The sequence below is a fragment of the Aquarana catesbeiana genome, linkage group LG01 (assembly GCF_042186555.1).
Source record: "Aquarana catesbeiana isolate 2022-GZ linkage group LG01, ASM4218655v1, whole genome shotgun sequence".
NCBI classification, from domain to species: Eukaryota; Metazoa; Chordata; class Amphibia; order Anura; family Ranidae; genus Aquarana; species Aquarana catesbeiana.
The window spans coordinates 527,129,984-527,156,212 of record NC_133324.1 but is presented as its reverse complement, the minus strand read 5'-3'; the positions used below and the strand labels follow the sequence as shown (position 1 = coordinate 527,156,212).

At 44.6% G+C, this 26,229-nt stretch overlaps 1 protein-coding gene across 3 annotated transcripts in view; it reads left to right on the top strand.

The window, feature by feature from the left end:
* CREB3L3 (cAMP responsive element binding protein 3 like 3) overlaps positions 1–26,229 on the top strand; it is a 673,320-nt gene that overhangs the window by 245,028 nt on the left and 402,063 nt on the right. For all 3 annotated transcript variants that reach the window (XM_073594674.1, XM_073594692.1, XM_073594681.1), the window contains one exon: positions 6,697–6,825. In XM_073594674.1, the coding sequence (XP_073450775.1) occupies positions 6,697–6,825 (129 nt within the window). The remainder of the gene's footprint in view (positions 1–6,696; positions 6,826–26,229) is intronic.

Sequence of the window (26,229 nt, the reverse complement as noted above, 5' to 3'; positions counted from 1 at the left end):
TCATTGGCCCAGCCCACATGGTCCCATTTCATGTAGCCCTGCGCTTATTTTTTCTTTTCTTTTACTACGGGCTTTTCTATTCAGAGACCAGAGTCTTTTATCTTGTGTATAATCTGTTGAAACATTTTTGAGTATCTGTGTTTAATGTTAGGTTGTGGTGTCAGGAGGCAAAAATGGAGTAGTCTGATATTAAACTGGTCATTCTTCCCTTTTCGTACCCGTGGCCATAGGCCTTAATCAGGTTACTGTTGCTGCTCTTTTTTTCCATTGAAACTCTGTTTATAATTTTCCTGTTTATTTGTGCTAGGAGTTTGACAATAACCTCATTCCTCACGCATCACTGACTTACTAACAGATATATCTGTCTGGATGTCACATCACTTCCTCAAACTAAATCTGTCCAAAACCAAGCTCATAATATTTCCACCCCTAAATGCCTCTTTCTCTGACTTCTCTGTCAAGAGCAATGGCACAACCATCCACCCATCCCCACATGCAAGGGTGCTAGGTGCTAAAATACGTCCCTTCCTGACCAATGAAACCACAAAGCTCCTGATTCACTGCCTGGTTATCTCTCACCTCGACTACTGCAACTCTCTCCTCATTGGCTTACCTTTAAATAGGCTATCCCCCCTCAGTCCATCCTGAATGCTGCTGCCAGATTCATCCACCTTACAAACCACTCAGGCTCTGCTACTCCTCTCTACCCTCTCCACTGGCTGCCACTCACCCAACAAATTAAATTCAAAATACTAACAATAACTTACAAAGCCATCCACAACTCTGCCCGCAGCTACATCACTAACCTAGTCTTAAAATACCAACCAAATCATCCTCTTTGTTCCTTCCAAGACCTCCTGCTCTCTAGCTGCCATGTCTCCCCCTCCCATACTCGCCTCCAGGACTTCTCCAGAGCCTCTCCCATTCTTTGGAGTTCCCTACCCCAATCTGTCCGACTATCTCCAACTGTATCCACTTTTAGGCGATCCCTGAAAACTTTTCTCTTCAGACAAGCCTTTCCTGCCCTCACCTAACAACTGCACTTTTATTTTCTTCATCAGCTCATCCCCCACAGTATTACCTTTTGTATCACTTGACCCTCCCTCTTAGATTGTAAGCTCTAAAGAGCAGGCCCCTCTGATTCCTCCTGTATTGTATTGTAACTGTACTGTCTGCCCTAACTCTCTAAAGCGTACACACACATACACGTACACACACAAACGATGTATATATGCACACATACAGACACAAACATGTGTACACACACATACAAACACGTACAAACACACACACATATACAGACACATGTACACACATATACAGACACACATGTACACACATACAGACACATGTACACACACATACACAAGTACAGACACATGTACACACAGACACATGTGCACACACACATACACAAATACAGACACATGTACACACACACACACGTACGCACACAAACACAGACACTCACATGTACACAGACACATGAACAGACACGCAGACGTGCGCACATACATACACAAACACACATGTACACACATACATACACACATACATGCGAACATGTTCCTGACACACAGACAAATGCTCTGCTCTTTAAGGGTGCCATTAACTCTTAATGGTACCCCACACATTGGCAAACATGGAGTGCTTTCGGTGCGGTGCAATTTTAAAAAAGGGTCAGCAACTTCTTTCCCTGCATTTCTGAGGGTAGGGAAGCCCACTGAAATGAATGGGCTACCCTACACACAGAACGCATCCACACAGATGTGAACCAAGGGCTTGTTCACATGTCGGGTTGGAGGGGTGTAAAACCACATGGTTGAGCTGTTTTTACCACCCCCAACTTCTCAACCTCCCTTTAGCCGCAGAGGCAGCAGCTGGGGGTGTACACATGCTGTGGCTGCAGCTGGGGGTATACTCAGGGTGAATGGGGCTGCACTGCAACTACCCTGCTGTAAAATATTAGATCAAGAATTGTAATTAAATGCCATTGTTGAACAGTGGTAGAAAAATTGGGCCTTTGGTGGTGGTGGTGGTGGTGCTGGTGCCACAACACTGTAAGCCCTCACAGTTACTCTTGGTGGGCGCTGGAATGGGCCCTGCTGTGAAATATTATATCAAGAATTGTAATTACATGCACCTGTTGAACAGGGGCAGAAAAATTGGGCCTTAGGCACTGGTGCCACAACACTGCAACCCCTCACAGATGCTATAGTTGGAGTGCAGGAATGAGCCCTGCTGCAAAGTATTGCAGCAAAAATTGTAATTATAACCCCCTGTTAAACAGGGGCTGAAAATTTGGGCCTTGGGCACTGGTGCTGGTGCTACAACACTGCAACCCCTCACAGATACTCTAGTTGGAGCGCAGGAATGAGCCCTGCTGCAAAGTATTGCATTCAGAATTGTAATTATACTCCCCTGTTAAACAGGGGCAGAAAAATTGGGCCTTGGCCACTGGTGCCCAGAACCAAAAATGTTCTTACAAGCTATCAGCATGAAAATTGAGGAGGAAGAGGATTGTCACTCAGCATAACAGGATAGTCACTCAGCATCAGCATAGGCAGTCTAGAAGGGATCTCATATTAAAAAAAATCAATTGGTTACATCAGCATCAGGTGCTTGGTAGCTGGTGATCCAAGACTGATTCATTTTTATGAAGGTCAGCCGATCGACCGATTCGGTGGACAGGCACACCCTGCGATCGTTTACAAAGCCTCCAGCAGCACTGAATGTGCGTTCCGAAAGAACGCTGGATGCAGGACAGGCCAGTAGCTCAATTGCATACTTTGCAAGCTCTAGCCAGTGATCCATCCTCAAGACCCAGTAACCCAGAGGATTTTCGGTGGGAAAGGTGTCCAAGTCTGATCTTGCCCCTAGGTAATCCTGCACCATGTGAATCAGATGCTGGCAATGGTTGCTGGAACCGATCAGACCTTGGGGCTGCGGACTAAAAAAATTGTCTGAATGTATCGGTCAGGCGGCCACCTTCTCCACTGCTCCTTCTGTGACTGACCGAAGCCTCAGCAACACGTTGTCCAGGAGGACCAGGAAATTGTAACCTCCCAGGCTCTGGAAACGTGCTGCACAAACCTTTCTGCAAGGCCTCCCGAAGATGTTTTATCCTCTACTCCCTCTGCAACGGCAAGATAAGGTCCGCAACCTTACCCTTGTAACGTGGATCAAGGAGGGTTGCCAGCCAGTAATCATCCCTCCCCTTGATACCACATATATACAAGGATCCTTCCGCAGGCTTTGCAGGATCAGGGGGGCCATGCAGCGTAGGTTTGCTGAGGCATTCGGTCCAGAGTCCTCTGGGTCACTAAGGACGACATGATCCGCAGCCACCTCCTCCCAGCCACATACAAGTCAATGGGTTTCTTCGGGCTGTAAATGATCCCTTGAAGACTGCTGCTGATGCTGAGTGCCAGGCTCCACCTCCATGCTGACACAATCCTCCTCCTCCTCGTCCTCTTCCTGTGTGATCGGCGGGCACGCAGGAACACTGTCTGGATAAAGGGGGCCTTGAAAAGTAAGGAAATCCTCCTCTTCTTCCCTCTGTTCTGCCTCAAGTGCCCTGTCCATTATTCTACACAGCGTGTGCTCCAACAGGTAGAAAGAGAGACAGTGTCACTGATGCATGCACTGTCATTGCTCACCATCCTCGCGGCCTCCTCAAATGGTGACAGGACAGTGCATGCATCCCTGATCATAGCCCACTGGCGTGGAGAAAAAAAACAAGCTCCCCTGACCCTGTCCTGGTGCCATAGTCGCATAGGTACTCATTGATGGCCTTCTGCTTCATGTGCAGCCACTGCAGCATGGCCAACGTTGAGTTCCACCTGGTGGGCATGTCACAGATTAGGCGGTTCTTGGGCAGGCATTATATGACCTGAGGAAATGCGTCAAGCATGTGGTGCCCAAGCGGGTGGTGTTTTGGCCACGCAAGATACGCTTGAAACATATGTTGCAAATAGCAGCGGCGGGATCTGATGCACTTGTCTCAAAAAAGGCCCACACCAAAGAACTTTTGGAATAACGTGCAGAGACAGCAGCGCCCTGCACATGCGGAGCTCTGCGGTGTGATGCAGTCGGTATGCTGCCCTTATGCTGGCCCCTGGAGGGCATCCTGCCTCCTTGGAGATGTGCCTCCTCCTTCTCCTCTCTCCTATCAGGCACCCACGTGGAGTCAGTGACTTCCTCATCATCCCCTCCGTCCTCATCACTGGAGCAAAGCTGGCAGTATGCTGCAGCTGGGGGAACATGACTGCCAGATTGCTGTCCTTCTTCGGCACCCCCTCTCTCTGGGCTCACGTTACTGCCTTCCTCTAGCTGGGTACCATCATTGGAGCCTTCAAAATGCTGGGCATCCTCCTGGAGTATGTACCCAACACTGTGGTCAAACAGTTCGGGGGACTCCTCAGGAGGACATGGTGGGGCTAGGGAAGGAGTGACTGATGCCATTAAGCCAAGGGAAGAGGCCGCGTTGGCAGCTGCTTTGCCAGACAAAGTACCCTGAGCCTGGGTGAGAGAGGATGAGGAGGATGAGGACAGCTTGGTCATCCACTCTACAAAGTCTTCCGCATATTGCGGCTCAACACGGCCAGCTGCTGAAAAAAAGGACAAGCGTGCCCCAGGGCCACGTGCTGATGAGGATGCACCGTCTCCACAACTGTCTCGCACTGTTGCCTCTAGACACAGAGCCTGCTTGCCCTCTTTTATTGGCTTGTGACTGTCTGCCTCTCCTTGTTGGCCTTCCAGACATACTAATGGCCTGCAGTGAGATGTAGCTGCACAAAGCTGGGATGTGTATATATATACTGACATTGCAGCTAGCAGAATCAACTGCTTGCCTGTAGTATTATTAGTATGAGAACACCAGCAATTGTCTTCAGGTAGCTTTAGGTGCACACTGTGTAGAGGACACAGTACACTAACTGTAAATAGTGCAGCTGCCTGTCTGTGGTATTAATAGGATCAGAACAACAGCAATTGTCTTCAGGTAGCTTTAGGTGCACACTGTGCAGAGGACACAGTACACTAACTGTACATACTGTAGCTGCCTGCCTGTTGTACTAATAGGATCAGAAGAACACCACCAATTTTCTTCATGTAGCTTTAGGTGCATACTGTGAAGAGGACACAGTACACTAACTGTAAATACTGTAGCTGCCTGCTTGTGGTATTAATAGGATCAGAACAACAGCAATTTTCTTCAGGTAGCTTTAGGTGCACACTGTGCAGAGGACACAGTACACTAACTGTAAATACTGTAGCTGCCTGCCTGTGGTACTAATAGGATCAGAAGAACACCAGCAAATTTCTTCAGGTAGCTTTAGGTGCACACTGTGCAGAGGACATAGTACACTAACTGTAAATACTGTAGCTGCCTGACTGTGGTACAAATAGGATCAGAAGAACACCAGCAATTTTCTTCAGGTAGCTTTAGGTGCACACTGTGCAAAGGACACAGTACACTAACTGTAAATACTGTAAAAACGCCTGCCTGTCAGTAGGAAGAGAATAACAGGAACGAATCTAGCTATACTGAATACTGTGTGTGTGTATATATATATATATATATATATATATATATATATATATATATATATATATATATATACACACACACAACACCTAGGATGCATATATTTACACAATACACTGTAAGTGCAGCTAACTGACTCGCCTGCCTACTCTATCTAACTTAAATCAAATGACATTGTCTCTCTGTCTATCTCTCTCTCCGCCGCAACACACTACACAAGTCCGCCACGCAGGCAGCCTTTTATAGTGTGGGGCGTGTACTAAACCCCCTGAGCCATAATTGGCCAAAGCCACCCTGGCTTTGGCCAATTACGGCTCTCTGTACAGACGGCGTTGTGATTGGCCAAGCATGCAGGTCATAGTGTATGCTTGGCCAATCATCAGCCAGCAATCCACTGCGATGCCGCAGTAAATTATGGGCCGTGACGCGCCACTCGAATTTGGCGCGAATGGCCCAAAACTTTCACAATTCGACGAACGGTCGATGTTCGAGTCGAACATGGCTTCGACTCAAACTCGAAGCTCATCCCTAATGTACACACATATACAGATACATGTACACATGTATACACACACACAAAGTACACACATACAGACACATGTACACACATGTACACAAATACAGACACATGTACACACACGTACACACACATACACACACATGTACACACACACGCGCACATGCACACACACACACGTACACATATACACACATGTACACTCATACATACACATATGTACACATACACACATGTAAAACATTCTAGTACAGTAACTTTCAGATCACTGGGTTCTGTTAAACTTATCTATAGATACAACATACAGAGTGTATAATTGAGGTTGAGCTCAGTCAGGCTTGTATGTTTCATTTTTCTCAAATGGAGATAACCAAACCAGGAAGTAATTAAATTAGCACTATATACAGAGTAACAAAACTTTTATTATGTCACTGCAAGCATCAAAAGACATTTAAAATAATTTAAAACTACATTGACAGTACATTCAGTGGTTTGGATCCATTTGAAACTTACTAACCTGTATGTCCACCCTACATTTATTTAAAAAAAATGCAAAGCTTATAACATTCTAATTACATCTAGAAATTCTTGTGTATTACTTGTTTGTCATTATGTTATTTTATTAAAACAGCAAGCCTCCACCCTACCACAAAATGGTCATAATACTGGAACTTGTGGAGAATTAGTGTTGACTGAAGATGAAAGGAAACTTCTTTCAAAGGAAGGAGTAGTATTGCCTACCCAGCTGCCACTGACAAAGGTAATGTTAAAAGCCTCAACATATTCAAATTGCTTTAAACTTTAATGAATAACATAGAGCTTATATTCACCAAAAATGGTCATCTATTAACAATTTACAGGTATGGCTTTACACACCAAGCAAAAATTGCTTGTACTTTGCATTCATCTATTATTTGATATTCATACCTGCTTACCGTTCATCAGCAGAGCAGTTAACATTAGAAAATAAGTAATAACTAAAATCTGCTCTGCCAGCAGTTTGCTAAATCCATTCAAATCCATATTTTGTTTGACAAATACATTTACATTTTTCTTCATGCTCATGGCTTTCATTGTACATCAAGACAAAAAGGATATCGGGGAACTGGAGAAAGTGCAGAGAAGGGCAACCAAACTGATAAGAGGCATGGGGGAGCTCAGCTATGAGGAAAGATTAGAGGAACTGAATTTGTTCACTCTTGAGAAGAGGAGAATAAGGGGGGATATGATCAACATGTTTAAATATATAAGGGGTCCATATAGTGAACTTGGTGTTGAGTTATTCACTTTACGGTCAACACAGAGGACAAGGGGGCACTCTTTACGACTGGAGGAAAAGAGATTTCATCTCCAAATACGGAAAGGTTTCTTCACAGTAAGAGCTGTGAAAATGTGGAATAGACTCCCTCCAGAGGTGGTTCTGGCCAGCTCAGTAGATTGCTTTAAGAAAGGCCTGGATACTTTCCTAAATGTACATAATATAACTGGGTACTGACATTTATAGGTAAAGTTGATCCAGGGAAAATCCGATTGCCTCTCTGGGATCAGGAAGGAATTTTTTCCCCTGCTGTAGCAAATTGGAGCATGCTCTGCTGGGGTTTTTTGCCTTCCTCTGGATCAACTGTGGGTATAGTATTGGGTATATTGGATTGTACGTTTTTTTTTTTTTTTTTTTTTTTTATGGTTGGACTGGATGGACTTGTGTCTTTTTTCAACCTGACTAACTATGTAACTAAGACTAGCCTACATGTCTGGTTTGCCAGGCTGGTATCTTAAGTGGAATTTTTCTTTATTTGATGAAAAGGGTAAATAACGAAATAACCCTGGAAGATTATGCACTACAAACAAATGAACCCAAATCTGGTAACATCTTGAACCCTATTCATATGTTTGTCTAGTTTGACCATATAGTAGTAGATATGGCTGTTTATTTCAACAATCTGGATGATGTTTGCTCATCATTTTCAAATGTTTTATGATATTTTTAGAATGCCTGCATACACTACTAATGTAGTTGACGGTCAGATATGATTCAACCAATAATGGCCTGATTTGCCAATATAGGATTATTGGTATTGTTTTTCTTTTCAATACATTTTTATTCAAAGAAATTTCAAGATACAAGAGTACTAACGTTATACAAATGTGGAAGGATGGGTGAGCCCTCAAGAAAGGTCATGGGCCAGCCTGTCTCAGTCAAGTGACATATAAACAGCAGATGAACCGCTCCTGACTAATAAAACAGTAGCTTTTAAATGGTGTAAAGCTCAGTTAACATAAATACTCAATTACATCAATTAGAAAATGCTGTGACTACACAAATGTGTGCTATTAAAGAACAACTCAGGTATTATCCCTGCTGTACTGAAAAATGGGGTGCCATAGTGTCATGCAATATTCCCAGTACCACAAGGTGCTGTGCCTTACAGTACATCCCAATATGTGTTAGGACACCATGGCTCCCACATTGTCATCCATACAAAAAATTTTATAATCAAAACAAAAAGAAAAAAAAGAAAAGGGGAACGTAAAGGGAAAAAAGAAAGAGAAAAAAAATGAAAAGGACAGAGATGGGTCACCTCGACCCAGACCCAAAACCCCCAAGCTACCACAATTGCTAAGGAGCTTGAAGGTATCTAATCCAGGGATTCCATACTTTCTCAAATCTGGCTCCTTTGTCCCTAAGGATACTTGTCAACTTTTCATTGATCACAATCCATGATATTCTAAGTTTGACCAACACAACCGTAACCATGGGAGATTACCACGCTTGTGCTATGGCAATTTTAGCTGCTAAAAAAATAAAGAAGATAAGGGTTCAGAGATGTCTGGGATCTCATCCGACAGATTGGTAAACAGCACGTTTTTGGTTTCTTGGGTATATTCATCACCGTAACGAAGTAGATAAGATTGAATATTCTGATCCAAATCGCTGGACCTTCGGACAGAACCACCAGACATGAAACATATTGCCCTCCTGCCCACATCCTCGAAAACAGAGGGGCAAGGTTCCAGGATAGATTTTTGCCAGCCTTGGCAGAACAAGATACCAATGGACAACACCTTATAATTCGCCTCCACTAGAGAGGTATGGAGTATTCCCCTGTGCACCATGGTCGACCAATGTATTCATGCCTCTTCCTCTATAACCTCACCAAGGGCCGACTCCCAGGCCTTCCGGTAAGAAAATGTATTGCTTTGGCTCGTAAATAGAACATATAGCTCTGAAATCCCTCCTTGCATCCCAGGAATGTACATTAGTTTATGATCAAACAAATTTCTTTTTGGAGATATCCACCTGGTCCCTACTTAATGTCTGCAAATAATGAGTAACTTGACACAAGTGGAAAATCTCTGGGGAGGTCAACTGTGAAGTCTACAAAAAATAGGAAGTCTGCGTGCTTTCCAAAAAAGGCCTTTATTAACCCACCAAGCGAACTGTTGGGAATGTTGACCTGGGGAAAAATGTGCAGGCAGGGAGGTATCAAGTCAGGAGGCAGAATCGTGGTCAGAGGTCCAAGCTGTGGTTGATAACCAGTGAGCAGCAGACATAAAAGGCTAGGGTGATCCAAGAGAAGTTTCAGGCATAGCTGGGTCAGGAACAAGATAAGCAGACCTTCAGGAACTTTGGATATCGGAACTAGAGCTGAAGACAATCCAGCATTGAAGCTAGGCAGACCTTGGGTTTAAATAGGCGGCAGGCAAAAGGATCTGTGGGCATGACCATGAATGCATATATGCATCATTCCTCATGCACGTGCACTTTCTTGTCCTTGCTTATCTAGTTAGGCTTCTATGCTCATGACCCTGCACATGCACATGAAAGTGAGCATGTGCCTCATGACATCTCTGATACTGTGTTTCATAAGGAAGTATGTTAGGACGACTGGTTGCAATCGAGGGAAAGATGAATGGGGCCAAGAACAGGGATATCCTGGACAAAAACCTTCTCCGGAGTGCTCAGGACCTCAGACTGGGCCGAAGGTTTACCTTCCAACAAGGAAATGACCCTAAGCACACAGCTAAAATAACAAAGGAGCGGCTTCACAACAACTCCGTGACTGTTCTTGAATGGCCCAGCCAGAACCCTGACTTAAACCCAATTGAGCATCTCTGGAGAGACCTAAATATGGCTGTCCACCAACGTTTACCATCCAACCAGACAGAACTGGAGAGGATCTGCAAGGAGGAATGGCGGAGGATCCCCAAATCCAGGTGTGAAAAAACTTGTTGCATCTTTCCCAAAAAGACTCATGGCTGTATTAGATCAAAAGGGTGCTTCTACTAAATACTGAGCAAAGGGTCTGAATACTTAGGACAACGTGATATTTCAGTTTTTCTTTTTTAATAAATCTGCAAAAATGTCAACAATTCTGTGTTTTTCTGTCAATATGGGGTGCTGTGTGCACATTAATGAGGAAAAAAATGAACTGAAATGATTTTAGCAAATGGCTGCAATATAACAAAGAGTGAAACATTTAAGGGGGTCTGAATACTTTCCGTCCCCACTGTGTGTATATATATATATATATATATATATATATATATATATACACACACGCACACACACAGTATATCACTAAAGTGAGTACACCCCTCACATTTTTGTAAATATTTTATTATATCTTTTCATGTGACAACACTGAAGAAATTACACATTGCTACAATGTAAAGTAGTGAGTGTACAGCTTTGCATACCAGTGTAAATTTGCTGTCCCCTAAAAATAACTCAACACACAGCCATTAATGTCTAAACCACTGGCAACAAAAGTGAGTACACCCCTAAGTGAAAATGGCCAAATTGGGCTCAAAGTGTCAATATTTTGTGTAGCCACCATTATTTTTTAGCACTGCCTTAACCCTCCTGGGCATGGAGTTTACCAGAACTTCACAGTTTGCCACTGGAGTCCCCCTCCACTCCTCCATGATGACATCAAGAAGCTGGTGGATGTTAAAGACCTTGCGCTCCTCCACCTTCTGTTTGAGGATAGCCCACAGATGCTCATCAGGGTTTAGGTTTGGAGACATGCTTGGTAAATCCATCACCTTTACCCTCAGCTTCTTTAGCAAGGCAGTGGTTGTCTTGGAGGTGTGTTTGGGGTGTTTGTTATGTGGGAATACTGCCCTGCGGCCCAGTCTCCAAAGGGAAGGGATCATGCTCTGCTTCAATATGTCACAGTACATGTTGGCATTCATGGTTCCCTCAATAAACTGTAGCTCCCCAGTGCCAGCAGCACTCATGCACCCCCAGACCATGACACTCCCACCACCATGCTTGATCTTGATCTCATCAGACCACAGGACATGGTCAGGGCCGGATTTCCCACAAGGCCACCGAGGCCAGACCTCGGGGCGGCAGTGGTGCGGGGGCGGCGCCGCTCCTGCGGCGACTTCTCGGCCGCCCCCCCCGCACTAACATAGCAGCATGGCAGGCAGGGGCGGGTGGAAATCTCCCCCTGGGCCGCCTACCTTACGTCCGCAACGCTGTCTATTTTTCCCAGGCTGCGACGTGGTACTGTGTTATACAGTACTAGCCGCCGACTGGCTGGCTGCTGTTCCGCTGCACTCTGGGAGTTGTAGTCTGGCCTCACTGAAGTTCCTGGCGGTGGGAGGAATTCAGCAGTGCAGCAGACTACAACTCCCACCTCCCAGGAGCCTCAGAGGCAGCCGGCACGTCACACGTGACCTGAGCAGCTGTGAGCTGGGACCAGGCGCTGGCTTGAGGAGAGGCAGAGAAGAAATGACTGGGATTTATCACCCCCTCCGAAGAGGCCGTGCAAGGAAAGTAAGTACCTAGCTGTAACACAGACCCAGACCCTGACACCCCCCCAGCTGACCCCCCCTACATTCCATGGGCACTGATCAGGCTGTATGGGCACTGTCTGCATGGGTGAGGCGGCACTGATCAGGCTGCATGGGCACTGTCTGCATGGGTGAGGCGGCACTGATCAGGCTGCATGGGCACTGTCTGCATGGGTGAGGCGGCACTGATCAGGCTGCATGGGCACTGTCTGCATGGGTGAGGCGGCACTGATCAGGCTGCATGGGCACTGTCTGCATGGGTGAGGCGGCACTGATCAGGCTGCATGGGCACTGTCTGCATGGGTGAGACGCCACTGATCAGGCTGCATGGGCACTGTCTGCATGGGTGAGGCAGCACTGATTAGGCTGCATGGGCACTGTCTGCATGGGTGAGGTGGCACTGATCAGGCTGCACTGATGGACACTGGTGAGGCGGCACTGATCAGGCTGCACTGATGGGCACTGTCTGCACTGGTGAGGCAGCACTGATCAGGCTGCACTGATGGGCACTGTCTGCACTGGTGAGGCGGCACTGATGATGGGCACTGGTGAGGCGGCACTAATCAGGCTGCACTGATGGGCACTGGTGAGGCGGCACTGTTCAGGCTGTACTGATGATGGGCACTGGTGAGGCGGCACTGATCAGGCTGCACTGATGGGCACTGTGCATGGGTGAGGCGGCACTGATGGGCACTGTCTGCATGGGTCAGGTGGCACTGATCAGGCTGCACTGATGGCCACTGTCTGCAGAGGTGAGGTTGCATGGATGGGCACTGTCTGCACTGGTGAGGCTGCAAAGATGGGCACTGATCAGGCTGCATAGATGGGCACTGTCTGAACTGATCAGGCTGCACTGATGGGCACTGATCAGGCTTCACTGATGCCTGGGCACTGTCTGCACTGATGGGCACTCTCTGCACTGGTGAGGCTGCACTGATGGGCACTGTCTGCACTGGTGAGGCTGCATGGATGGGCTCTGATCAGGCTGCACTGATGCCTGGGCACTGTCTGCACTGATGGGCACTCTCTGCACTGGTGAGGCTGCACTGATGGGCACTGTCTGCACTGGTGAGGCTGCATGGATGGGCACTGATCAGGCTGCACTGATGCCTGGGCACTGTCTGCACTGATGGGCACTCTGCACTGGTGAGGCTGCACTGATCAGACTGCACTTATGAGCACTGTCTGCACTAGTGAGGCTACACTGATGGGCACTGATCAGACTGCACTGGTGAGGCTGCATTGATGGGCACTGATGATGGTGAGCTAATTTAGTGGTTTAACCACTTCAGCCCCAGAAGGATTTAGCCACCTCCTGACTAGGCCATTTTTTTGCGATACAGCACTGCATTGCTTTAACTGACAATTGCGTGGCCGTGTGTACCCAAACAAAATGGACGTCTTTTTTTCCCACAAATGGAGCTTTCTTTTGGTGGTATTTGGTCACGGTTTTTATTTTTTGCGCTACAAACAAAAAAAAGCAAAATTTTGAAAAAAAAAAACAACCAATATTTTTAACTTTTTGCTATAATAAATATCCCCCAAAAAATACATTTCTTCATCAGTCTAGGCCAATATGTATTTTTTTACATATTTTTGGTAAAAAAAAAAAAATTATAGCGTCTGCGTCTACAAAATAGGGAATAGATTTATGACATTTTTATTTTTAATAAAAGTAATAGTAATGGCAGTGATCGGCGATTTTTTTTCTTTTAGTGGGACTGCGACATTGTGGCGGACAGATTGGACACTTGACACTTTTTTGGGATCTTTGACATTTATACAGTGATCAGAGCTAAAAATACCCACTGATTACTGTATAAATAACACTGGCAGGAAATGGGTTAATACTAGGGGTGATCAAGGAGTTAAATGTTCCATAGGGAGGTGTTTCTAACTGTGGGGGCAGTGTAGTGACTGGGAGTAGAGAGAGATCAATGTTCCTGATCACTAGGAACAGCAGATCTCTCTCTAACTCCCCTGTCAGAACGGGGATGTCTGTTTACATTGACAGATCCCCGTTCTGTCTCTCTCAGGAGCGATCGCGGGTCACCGGCGGATATCGCGGCAGCTGGCCATGCGCATCGGCTCAAGCGTCATGCCGTGGGTGCCGGGGAGCTAACCTGCTGCCGTATAATGATGGCAGCTGATCGGCAAGGTGTTAATGGGCCACTTGACTGGACTTGCCCCCCAGGCCTAAGGCTGCCAGCCCTCCTCTGATGGCAGGTGCGGCAGGTCCGTGCCTTCTCTAATATCACTGCACTGCCCCCTCCCCACACTGCTTGTCTTATTCACACAAAACATGAAGCGCGGCCGCTCTAGACAAAGGGCAGGACTTTTTAAGTTAAGAAGTGGGTGATTGGTTGCTAGGCAGGGGGGCGGTCCCAGCAATAAATCACTCACTTTTAACGTGAAAAGTCCCGCCCATTGTCCAGAGCGGCCAGGCTCCATGTCTTGTGTGAATAAGGTAGGGTTCTTTGGGGAGGGGGGGAGTGCTGTGCTGTAAAGGAGTTTGATATTGAGAGAGGACTGTGATGGGGGCTCAGTCTACGATTGTGGGGTTCAGTCTGTGATTTGGGGGGTCAGTCTATGATGGGGAGTCTGATGGGTCAGGACCAGTTTGTGATGGGGGGTCTGCTATGAGTCAGGTCAGTCTGTAATGGGGGTCTGTGATGGGGGGCCAGTCTTTGATGGGAGGGTCTGTGGTGGATCAGCCTGTGATGGGGGGGTTAGTCTGTGATGGGGGATCTGTGATGAGGTAGGGGGAATGTGACGTAGAGGGGGGGCTAAGGACACTGATGTAAAAGGGGGTCGTGATGTAAAAGGGGGCAATGTAATGTAAAGGGGGGCCTGAAGACAATGATGTAAAAGGGGGTCTGTGATTTCTGCACTAGCAAAACACAGGTCTCTGCAAGGGTAATAGAAAACAATTGTTTTCTATGTGTCCTGTTCACACTGCAACAGCGCCACTGCGTGCTGAGCAGTGTGGTGCAAAATGCATACTGTTTCTATGCACCACAACTAAGCTGTGGTGCATAATAATGAATGAAATGTATTTGTATAAAGAACTATTTACGATCATCTTTGGGTCAAGAAAGACTGAACAGTTTAGCTTTGCTTGCCATTGAGTCAGAACTTTTAAATACATTTTCCTACAAAGATATTATCGATGAGTTTGCCAAAAGAAAAGTTAGAACTAAAAAATTGTAGGGATTTCCTTACTGCTATAATCTTTAAAAGGCATTTTCTGCATTACAGAGATTTTTCAGTCTGTACAATTAAAGCCAGTTATTTTCAGTGTTCTCATGTGTGGAGATATGTTATAATTTGATCTATTGTAGCAGGCATCGATAAAGGACGAGAATGGTGGTGTGTGTGTGGGGGGGGGGGGCGGCATTGAAGGACCCGGCCTTGGGCGGCAAAGGGAGTAAATCCGGGCCTGGACATGGTTCCAGTAATCCATGTCCCTAGTCTGCTTGTCTTCAGCAAACTGTTTGCGGGCTTTCTCATGCATCATCTTTAGAAGAGGCTTCCTTCTAGGATGACAGCCATGCAGACCAATTTGATACAGTGTTCGGCATATGGTTTGAGCACTGACAGGCTGACCCCCCACCCCTTAAACCTCTGCAGCAATGCTGGCAGCACTCATACGTCTATTTCCCAAAGACAACCTCTGCATATGACGCTGAGCACGTGCACTCAGCTTCTTTGGTGGACCATGGCGAGGCCTGTTCTGAGTGGAAACTGTCCTGTTAAACTGCTGTATGGTCTTGGCCACCGTGCTGCAGCTCAGTTTCAGGGTCTTGGCAATCTTCTTATAGCTTAGGCCATCTTTATGTAGAGCAACAATTATTTTTTTCAGATCCTCAGAGAGTTCTTTGCCATGAGGTGCCATGATGAACTTCCAGTGACCAGTATGAGAGAGTAAGAGTGATAACACCAAATTTAACACACCTGCTCCCCATTCACACCTGAGACCTTGTAACACTAACGAGTCATATGACACCAGGGAGGGAAAATGGCTAATTGGGCCCAATTTGGACATTTTCACTTAGGGGTGTACTCACTTTTGTTGCCAGCGGTTTAGACATTAATGGCTATGTGTTGAGTTATTTTGAGGGGAAAGCAAATTTACACTGTTATACAAGCTGTACACTCACTACTTTACATTGTAGCAAAGTGTAATCTCTTCAGTGTTGTCAAATGAAAAGATATAATAAGATGTTTACAAAAATGTGAGGGGTGTACGCCCTTTTGTGAGATACTGTGTATATAGATAGATAGATAGATAGATAGATAGATAGATAGATAGATAGATAGATAGATAGATAGATAGATAGATAGATAGATAGATTTTTTTTTTTTGAAGATGTTTTAACTTGAAATATGTTTACATTTTTTTCTTTAAAAAGATAAAGTTCCTCGGTAAATGAAACACTGCAGCACTGTGAAATAACTAACAGGCAGGTAAAAAGCTAAGGCAACCCTAAAGCCTGAATTTTTTTTTCAAAGGTAACTTTATTGCATATAGAATATACAGATACACACACAGAAAAAGAAAGATTTCAGCAAATATTGCTCAGGTATCACCTTACAATGCAAACAAAATGTCCACTTGTTACACTGACAAAATGAATTGGAGGGTTAGTTAAATACCACTAGTTCACCAAAATACAGAAGCTACACACTGTTAACAATATAAATAAGCACAATAATAGCTTTCAGTAGGTTAACCCTAGGTCCAATTGTCATCTTAAGTATCTGGTGGTATAGTGCAGCTAGAGGTCACCCAGGGGTCCCAAATTGTATTACATTTTTAAGGACAACCCCTAGCTTCATAGGTCAGTTTGTACAATGGGAGCGTCTGATTAATAAGATTAAGCCAAAAGGCTACAGTAGGGGGAGCTGTGCACACCAATAGATTTTTTGGCATAAAAAAGAACTAAGCGTAGAAAAAGCTGGGAACATTGAAGGAGGGAGTCATTATCAATATGCCCAAATAGGCATCTTATGGAGTTACAAATGTTAAGTATTTGAGCAATTGAGTTACTAAAAGCAGTGACTTCAGACCTTCAGACCAAAATGCTCTAATAGGTGTACATTTCCATACCATATAATAAAACGTGCCATCTGCTAAGGAGCACCTCGAACAAACAGCAGAAGGTACGGAACGGAAAAGGAGACTAGAAGTATAATAAGACCTATACAAAAACTTGGTCTGGATAACCTTAGTCCTAGAAGAGATGACTGTGGGGACTTGTAGTGGGAGAATTTCCTGCCACACTTCCTCTGTGAGTTCAGGTATGTCTGCACACCATCTAGATTCAGTGAAAATAAGTCTTCGAGTGAAGTAGGGAAGAATATTATGTAGAAATAAGTTTAGTATGAGAGAGGTCATTCAGGAGGCGTTCCAAAGGTGAAGGTTGTATCGAGATATTATGTAGGCCAAATTAAGCCGCCGATGTGTGACGTAACTGCAGAAGCTGAAAATAAGCTAACGCGTACCTGGTGCTGGAGGCCAGTGGAGAGGGGGCTTCCCTTGTGGCTAAGTTCCAAACCCCACTGAGGGTGAAACAGGAGCGGTCAGGCCCAAACTAGCATGGGTCGCCTGCTGTAATGTGTGTAGGAAGTTCCAGAGTTTGGCTAGTGTGCTGGAGTGAAGTTAGCAGACAGTGGCGCCCGTGAGACATTGCAGGTCTAGAGTAATGCAGAGACTGGAGAGTGGTCGGTGGAAAGTCAAGGTCAGGAGGCAGGTGGGTATCAGAGCAGATGTGGTCAGGTGGTTAGCCGAGGTCAAACACAGGAGGCGGGCAGGAGACAGGTCTAGGACAAGCTGGGTCGGTAACAGGAGATTACAGGAACAAGAGAATCACAGGGATAATGCACTGGAGGATCCGAAGATCAACCAGCAACTATAGCCACTGACAGGCTTCCTTATAAAGGCCATTTAGTGCCAAACTACGTTGGGGAAGCACATGGTTGTGCGCCAGTGCGCCTGAGTGGTCTGGTGCATGCCTGTTCGTGCATGCCGATGTGCCAATGTGCATTCTTGTGCGCATCTGCGCATTTGTTATGCGCCAGTGCTAGTTCCTGCTGCCATGCAAAGTACTGGCAGGAATGCCAGGTCTTCGAGCACCTCTGTTGTGTGTTGTGGATGGTGCCCTGACATAAGCTGTGGTGGGGAGATTAAAATCCCTACGAAAGTCAGAGAAGGAGCGAAAGGTATCTGATGAGAAAAGGTGGGAGATCAGTTTTACTCCATGTCTAAACCAGAACGCCCCATCTGTTCTCTGAAAAAATTCTCGCAAACATGGGGGGCATTAGAGGAGTGTACAGAGGCTGCGCCAGATGGGAGCAACTTTGAGAGTTTAAAAACTTGCAGCGTCATGGATAATATAACGATAGTCTCTGCCCATAGTGGATTGACGATAAATCCAGGGCTGTAGCTGTATTGTTAGCATCGGGATAAAACCACCAAAAGGCATGCGTTAATTGAGAGGCTATATAATAGGTTTGAAGATTGGGAACAGCAAGGCCCCCTTCCAAAATGGGCAGCTGTAGTGTGTCTTTAGCAATTCTAACAGCTCTACCTCCCCATATAAAGGAAGTAAGGATAAAGTCAATCTCTTGAAATCGGCATTTAGGAATGCAAATTGGGGAATTACTTAAAATGTAGAGGAAGCACAGCAGAAAAATGATTTTGAATAAGTCTATTAATAAGAGGGTCCAAATTGTTCTTAAGCTATAAGGAGATAGTTACATAGTAAGGTTGAAAAAGACACAAGTCCATCTAGTTCAACCAATAAAAAATAAAAAAACAACAACATACAATCCCATATACACAATCCTATACCCACAGTTGATCCAGACGAAGGCGAAAAAAACCCCAGCAAAGCACAATCCAATTTGCTACAGCAGGGAAAAAAAATTCCTTCCTGATTTCCCGAGAGGCAATCGGATATTCCCTGGATCAACTTTACCTATAAATGTTAGTATCCAGTTATTTTATGTACATTTAGGAAAGAATCTAGGCCTTTTTAACCACTTGCTTACTGGGCACTTAAACCCCCCTCCTATCCAGACCAATTTTCAGCTTTCAGTGCTCTCACACTTTGAATGTCCTTTTTTTCATACAAATAGAGCTTTCTTTTGGTGGTATTTGATCACCTCTGGGTTTTTTATTTTTTGCGCTATTAATGAAAAAAGACTGTGATAAAATTTTGCAAATTAGTAATTTTTCTTCATAAATTTTGGCCACAATTTATACTGCTACATATCTTTGGTAACAATAACCAAAAATTAGTGGAAATTATTTGGTCTGTGTGAAAGTTTTAGAGTCTACAAGCTATGGTGCAAATCATAAAAAAATTATAACATCTGATGTACTGGTGGCCTATCTCATTTCTTGAGACCCTAACAAGTCAAGAAAGTACAAATGCCCCCCAAATAACCCCTTTTTGGAAAGTAGACATTTTAAGGTATTTAGCAAGATGCATGGTGAGTTATTTGAAGTTGTAATTTTTTCCCACAATTCTTTGCAAAATTGAGATTTTTTTTTCCCCCACAAAATTGTCATTGTAATAGCTTATTTCTTTCACATGGCATGTGTATACCACAAATGACACTCCAAAATACATTCTGCTACTCCTCCTGAGTATAGTGATACCACATGTGTGAGACTTTTTCACTGCCTGGCCACATACAGAGGCCCAACATGCAGGGAGCACCATCAGTTGTTCTAGGAGCATAAATTACACATCACATTTCACAACCACCTATTACACTTTTGAAGGCCCTGGAGCACCAGGACAACGGAAACACCCACAAAATGACCCAATTTTGGAAAGCTAACACCCCAACTGATAATCTATGAGGCATAATAAGTCTTTTGAATGGTTCATTTTTTTCCAGAAGTTTTTGGAAAATGTGAAATGTGAAAAAGCATTTTTTTTTTTACACAAAGTTGTCCGTTTATAAGATATTTCCAACACATAGCATTTAGATAGCAAAAATGACACCCAAAAATACATTCTGCTACTCCTCCGGTGTATTACAATACCACATGTGTGTGACTTTTTTACTGCCTGGCCACATACAGAGGCCCAACATGCAGGGAGCACCATCAGGTGTTCTAGGAGCATACAGTCAGGTCCATAAATATTGGGACACCAACACAATTCTAATCTTTTTGGCTCTATACACCACCACAATGGATTTGGAATGAAACGAACAAGATGTGCTTTAACTGCACATCTCATTTCAGCTTTAATTTGAGGGTATTTACATCCAAATCAGGTGAACGGTGTAGGAATTAGAACAGTTTGTATATGTGCCTCCCACTTTTTAAGGGACCAAAAGTAATGGGAGAGATTAACAATCATCCATCAAACTTTCACTTTCATACTTGGTTGCAAATCCTTTGCAGTCAATTACAGCCTGAAGTCTGGAATGCATAGACATCACCAGACGCTGGGTTTCATCCCTGGTGATGCTCTGCCAGGTCTCTACTGCAACTGTCTTCAGTTCCTGCTTGTTCTTGGGGCATTTTCCCTTCAGTTTTGTCTTCAACAAGTGAAATACATGCTCAATCGGATTCAGGTCAAGTGATTGACTTGGCCATTGCATAACATTCCACTTCTTTCCCTTAAAAAACTCTTTTGTTGCTTTCACAGTATGCTTCGGGTCATTGTCCATCTGCACTGTGAAGCGTTGTCCAATGAGTTCTGAAGCATTTTGCTGAATATTAGCAGATAATATTGCCCGAAACACCTCAGAATTCATCCTGTAGCGGGACACATTTTTGATGTAACTTAATGTTATGTTATATCTTATCATCTGGCGCCATCTAGCGGCCAAAATATTAAAAGGACTGCATCTTTATTTCTTTTATTATTCAAGTTGACATGGAAGTATTCTGTTTGTTTACATCTGGACATTAACTTGACCTACCCACAATGCTCATTAACTCCCATGAATCTAAGGAGAACAGAACTGCATTGGGGGAAGATTATAAAAAGGCTAGGAGCGGCCATTTTGGGTCTCTTAGACATGCATGGCCAGCCTGGGAGGATCTGTGTGAGGTCTCCAGCACAGCGCGGCCTACCTCCATGGAAGAGCGATCCGAGCGGCAGTACTGTGACACACCAGAGAGCTGGACTGACGGCGGAGCAAAACTGGGAAGGAGCCAGAGGAGCCTGTCAGAGTCATCTGGGAGTTCCGGAGCATCTTCAACTGTGGAGCGGAGCAGCGCAGCAGTGCCGGCCGGCCGGAGACCGAACCCTGTACATCAGAATGGAGTCTTCTGACAACGCTGTCCTGGTTGGGTGAGAGGGCTGTTGCCCACAAGTTTCTTGCTGCACTTTTATACATCCGTCTACACAAGACAGAGTTGCTGGGACCCATAGTCCCACAAGTAAGTAAAGAGGATTTAGTACTGGCATCAAAGTTAGTTATAGTGCTGCTGCACCAGAACTTTACTTTCACATTTTCAGTCTACTTTGATCAGGCGTCATTAACCCTTTGGATTACAAATCTACTTTGTTTTTGCTAACAGAAGAAAAGAAGAAAAGAAGGACTGTTTAGTAAAACACAAGACCTTGTGTCCCTTTACTATATTGGGGTAGTGTGATATTAAATAAGGTAGCTCTCTAATTGTTGTATTACACTTTATCAAGCTAATCTTTGATTTAATATAGTAATAAAGCTAGCAGGAAATAGGATAGTGCTCATAGTGAGATAAATTCACTCTGACGGTTAGCCTATTTACTTTGCTACACCACTCATATATTGTTTCAGACATTTTATACCTGTATTGTATCTTTGTAATATAAAGTTCAGTTGACTGTCAGACTATGTTGGTCTGACAGTACAACCATTGTAGTTTAAACCTTCTAAAACAATTATGCCCCGTACACACGGTCGGATTTTCCGATGGAAAATGTCCGATCGGAGCGTGTTGTCGGACATTCCGACCGTGTGTGGGCTCCATCGGACATTTTCCATCGGATTTTCCGACACACAAAGTTTGAGAACAGGCTATAAAATTTTCCGACAACAAAATCCGATTGCGTCAATTCTGACCGTGTGTGGCCAGTTCCGACGCACAAAGTGCCACGCATGCTCAGAAGAAATTCCGAGACGGAACAGCTCGGTCTGGTAAAATTAGCGTTCGGAATGGATACAGCACTTTCGTCACGCTGCAATGTCAAAAATTGTTTAATACAGCGCACTCTCTTCTTCTTTATAATGTGAGAAGAATGAAGTAGTTTTGCTGCTGATATTCACACACACTTCTCACAAACTTATTTCTTTATTATTTATCGGGATTCCCTCAATATATTTTGATTTGTCACATCTGACCAAATTATTTTTGGGTTGTTTTCTTTTTTTTTTTTTTTTAAAGGTTGTTTTTTTTTTCAGGTTTGTATTTTTTTCAAGGCTGATCTTTGTTTTATTTTTTGGTTAGTTTTACTCCCTAATATTTTTGTGTTTGTTTTGTGTGTCAAGTTACCACAACACCATTGATATCTTATATTATTTAATCTCAAGAAGGTTGCTTGGTGTTGGTGTCCCTTGTTAATTTCACATTGTATGTTTGAAATGTACCTGCCTCCTCACAAACAAACTGTCCTTTTTGAAGGAAAACACACATAGTATAATTGAAACAAAAAATCCTTTATTAAGGGCTCAGAACCAAACAAAGAGGGAGGCAACGCTGGAGAAACAGCAGAAATTGACAAAGCCTTGGACCCCCAGGGCAGACATCAATTATTTAACATCAAAATTGGTGACCTGAGGAGTCCTTATCTAAGGGAGTGCAGTCTGGTCCAGAAGTCCCAGAGATCCGGAAAGCAGCAGATGACATCTCTGTCCCCAGGCTGTGGTCATACAAGAGGCTGCATCTTTTGCCAGACCAGACTGAGCCCAGGTCATCACTTTCTGGTCTTCTTTCCATGCTTCCTTCCCGGCTGTGGCTCTGGTGTTGGAGATGTGGCAGGAGGAGGAGTAGGACCTGGAGGAGGAGGAGTAGTAGTATTAGGACCTGGAGGAGGAAGAGTAGTATTAGGACCTGGAGGAGGAGGAGGAGGAGTAGTAGGACCTGGAGGAGGACCATGTGTGAGGTCACAAATGTGGGTAGCAGATGTTATTTGGCCCCTCAACCCCTTATTGAGAGCTTCCAAAATTAAGGACTCACACAGGAGTCGTTGGCCCTCCTCCATCTGCAGCATTTTGCAGGCAGTTATGCAAGCAAAGTCCTCCTCCACAGTGTGGGGGGGTTCTCAGGGCCTCTGTAGCCTTCCAAAAGAGGCCTATGGCAGCCTCCTCCAGGGTACTCCTCTTCCTGCCACTTTGTGTTTTCAGGTGTAGGGGAGGGACCTGGATATCAGGCAGCCTGCTTGGCCTGGCCACCTCCTGGTTGAGACTTCCCTGTGTATGAAAAAGGGACATGGTTGTAGTTTTTGCTTCATCAATCACAATCATAAATTAGTACTCCAAACTAACATCTAGTTAACATCATTGATTGGACAAGCAGAAATATTTAGAAGAATGCTATACCTGGCTCAAGCTGGGCTCCTCCACATGTTGCTGCCTGGAAGTCCCAGGTTGGGCGTCAGAAGCCTCAGCTGGGGGGGAAGGAAGCGTGGAAGGAAGATTGGAGAGTGCTGGCCTGGGTTCAGTCTGGCCTTCCAGAAAATGCAGCCTGTCATAGTACCACAGCCTAGGGAGATAAATGTCATCTGTAGCTCCGGATCTCTGGGAATCCTGGACCTTCTTGTGCTCCCTTAGATAAGTGCTCCTCAGGCCATTAATTAGGATCTTCAAATAGGTGATGTCTGCCTTGGGGATCACCATCTTCACAAATTCCAACAATTAATCCAGCGCTGCCTTCCTCTTCGTTTGGTTCTTGTAATGTGGGTGGTTTATCTGCCACAGACAGGGCGGCTCCCTGAACATATTAATGAAGATTGCCATAAAGTCGTTATCTTTCATGATATCCATTTTCACTGCAAGACACAACACAAGACAAACCCTAATGTCAGGCAAAACTCTACTAATCTTGTTACAATATAGGCCTCAATCTAGTAGCAGTATAGGCCCAAGTTTGGCTCTTACCTTCGTTATCACGATCGGCGCCTCCGATACTCCTTCCTCCGCTCACAGATCGTACATACTACGCACGCGCGTTACGCTTTATACACACTGCGCATGCGTGTAACTCCGCCCACCCCTGACGTTCTTTCTAGTCTATTCCCCGCCCCTTTTCGTTCTGCGCAGTGGGGGAAGAGCACATGGCGGAGTCAGAGCAGGTGCGTGCTAAATATAGCAATGAGGAGGAGGAGGAGGAAAGCCCGGAGCCTGAAACGTCAGGATCCAGAAGGAGACGATTTAAGGCCTCAAATATGTCCTTTGGGGAGATGTTGGAGATGGTCGACATCCTGAAGAGGGCCGACTATGATGGAAAGTATGGACCTTACCCCAACCCCAATGTCTGTAAGGCCAAGATCATGGCGAAAGTGGTCAAAAGTCTGCACCGGAATTTCGGGGTACGACGATCGAAAGATCAGCTCAGGAAGCGGTGTGGTCGGACCTGAAAATATGAGAACATGAGCAGTACAGAAAGATTCGGAGAGTGCTGCAAAAAAGTAAGTAGTTAGTAGTGCTGTGTTCCTATTCTTTTTGTCTTTATTACGTTTGTGCTGCTCCATGTGCTTTTCTTAACTGTTGTACAGTTTAAAATGGCAACTTTCATGTTCATGGGCACATTATTCGTTCGTATCAAACATTTTTCTTTCAGCATATAAAACACCATTGTTTTGGCCATATGCATTTGATCACATTTTTTAGGGCCTACTTGTCTGAAAATAATTTGGTTGTGTAGATGGGTTTGTTACTAGAATGAAATGCAAACTAGATTCTGTGTAAGGAGAGAACACTCAGCAGCTGTTTACACATCTGGACACAGGAGCACTAGTGTGGGACACAAGAACACCCTTTTTATTAGGGGGCCCACACAGGTGCTCCAGTGTAGACTATAGGGGGGTCTCCATCTGTGAAGCTTGTACAAAACAGGTAAAGTATTGAAGTTTGACAAAGGACCCAAAAAAATCTACATCTTGGAACTCTGCCAAAATTGACAATTGTACCCCACTTCCAAGCAATGTTTCATATTTATAGTTCTGCCATCAAATATCTGTGTGCTAAGTATACCATTTTTTTTTCACATAGGGGAGAAAGGACTCAGAGGACACCCCTCATCCGAGGAGACCAGAGACCCCCCACCTCTGGAAGAAGGGGAAATACCCCTAAGACAAGAAGAGCAGGAGGAGGAAGAAGACGTGGTGGAACTAGTCACCACAACAGGTGAGTGTCTGCGACCACAGGCCCAGGTAAGAGATGGATGCCGGCATATTTATAATACATGTTTTTTTTGGTTTCTATCTTTTTAGGTGATCGTGATGTTGTGAATCCAGATCCTTTCACCTCGGAAAGTGCACAGATCCTGATTGGGGAGATCATGGGGTGTAATGTTGCATTGGAAAACATCACGAAAAACATCAATGATGTTATTAAAAAAAAATAAGAACATCATTGATGTTTTGGGGAGAGTTTAAAACCCCTCCAAAGCCCTTTCTTTTATGGTGTGCTACAATTTTAAAATTTTTTGTCGAATTGTAGAAAAGCCAAATTTTGAAGAGGCACACAGTGTGTCAACATGTGCTATCTGCCATCACGGGAGATCAATGGACGTGTTTTGGGGGTGCAACCCCTTCCTCAATAATAAAGTAGCTGAGAGGAAGGGGTTGCTCCCCTAAAACACGTCCCTTGATCCCCCCTGATGGCAGCTAGCACATGTTGACATTCCTAAATTGGTGTGCATCTTCAAAATTTGGCTTTTCCTGGGGTGACTTCACCCCATCTGAACGCAATATCAAACACAGTTCCTAAATACTCATGTCTGATATTGCCTTCAAGTTCTACCAAATGTGAACTTTTGTAAGTTCAAGATTTGTGTCTTTCTTGTTGGTTTTAAACATGCCTGTTTTATCTTAAATGGACATTTCTACTTTTTCTAATGTGACCCCAAAAATTGTTATACAACAAACATGTTGGTTTGTTTTAAAAACCTTGGCAAAATGCACATGTGATTGTGCTGGTATTAAAAAGATTGTTAATCAAGAATGTGTGGATAATTGTCTCAACGCTACAACACTTTTGTGGTGCTCTAATTGCTGCTTTCTGTGACAATGGGTGTTATTTCATAAGGGCAAATCCACTTTGCACTACAAGTGCAGTTTCAAGTGCACCTGTAGTGCAAAGTGTCTTTGCCTTTGGTATATAACACCCAACAGTGCTTTGTATA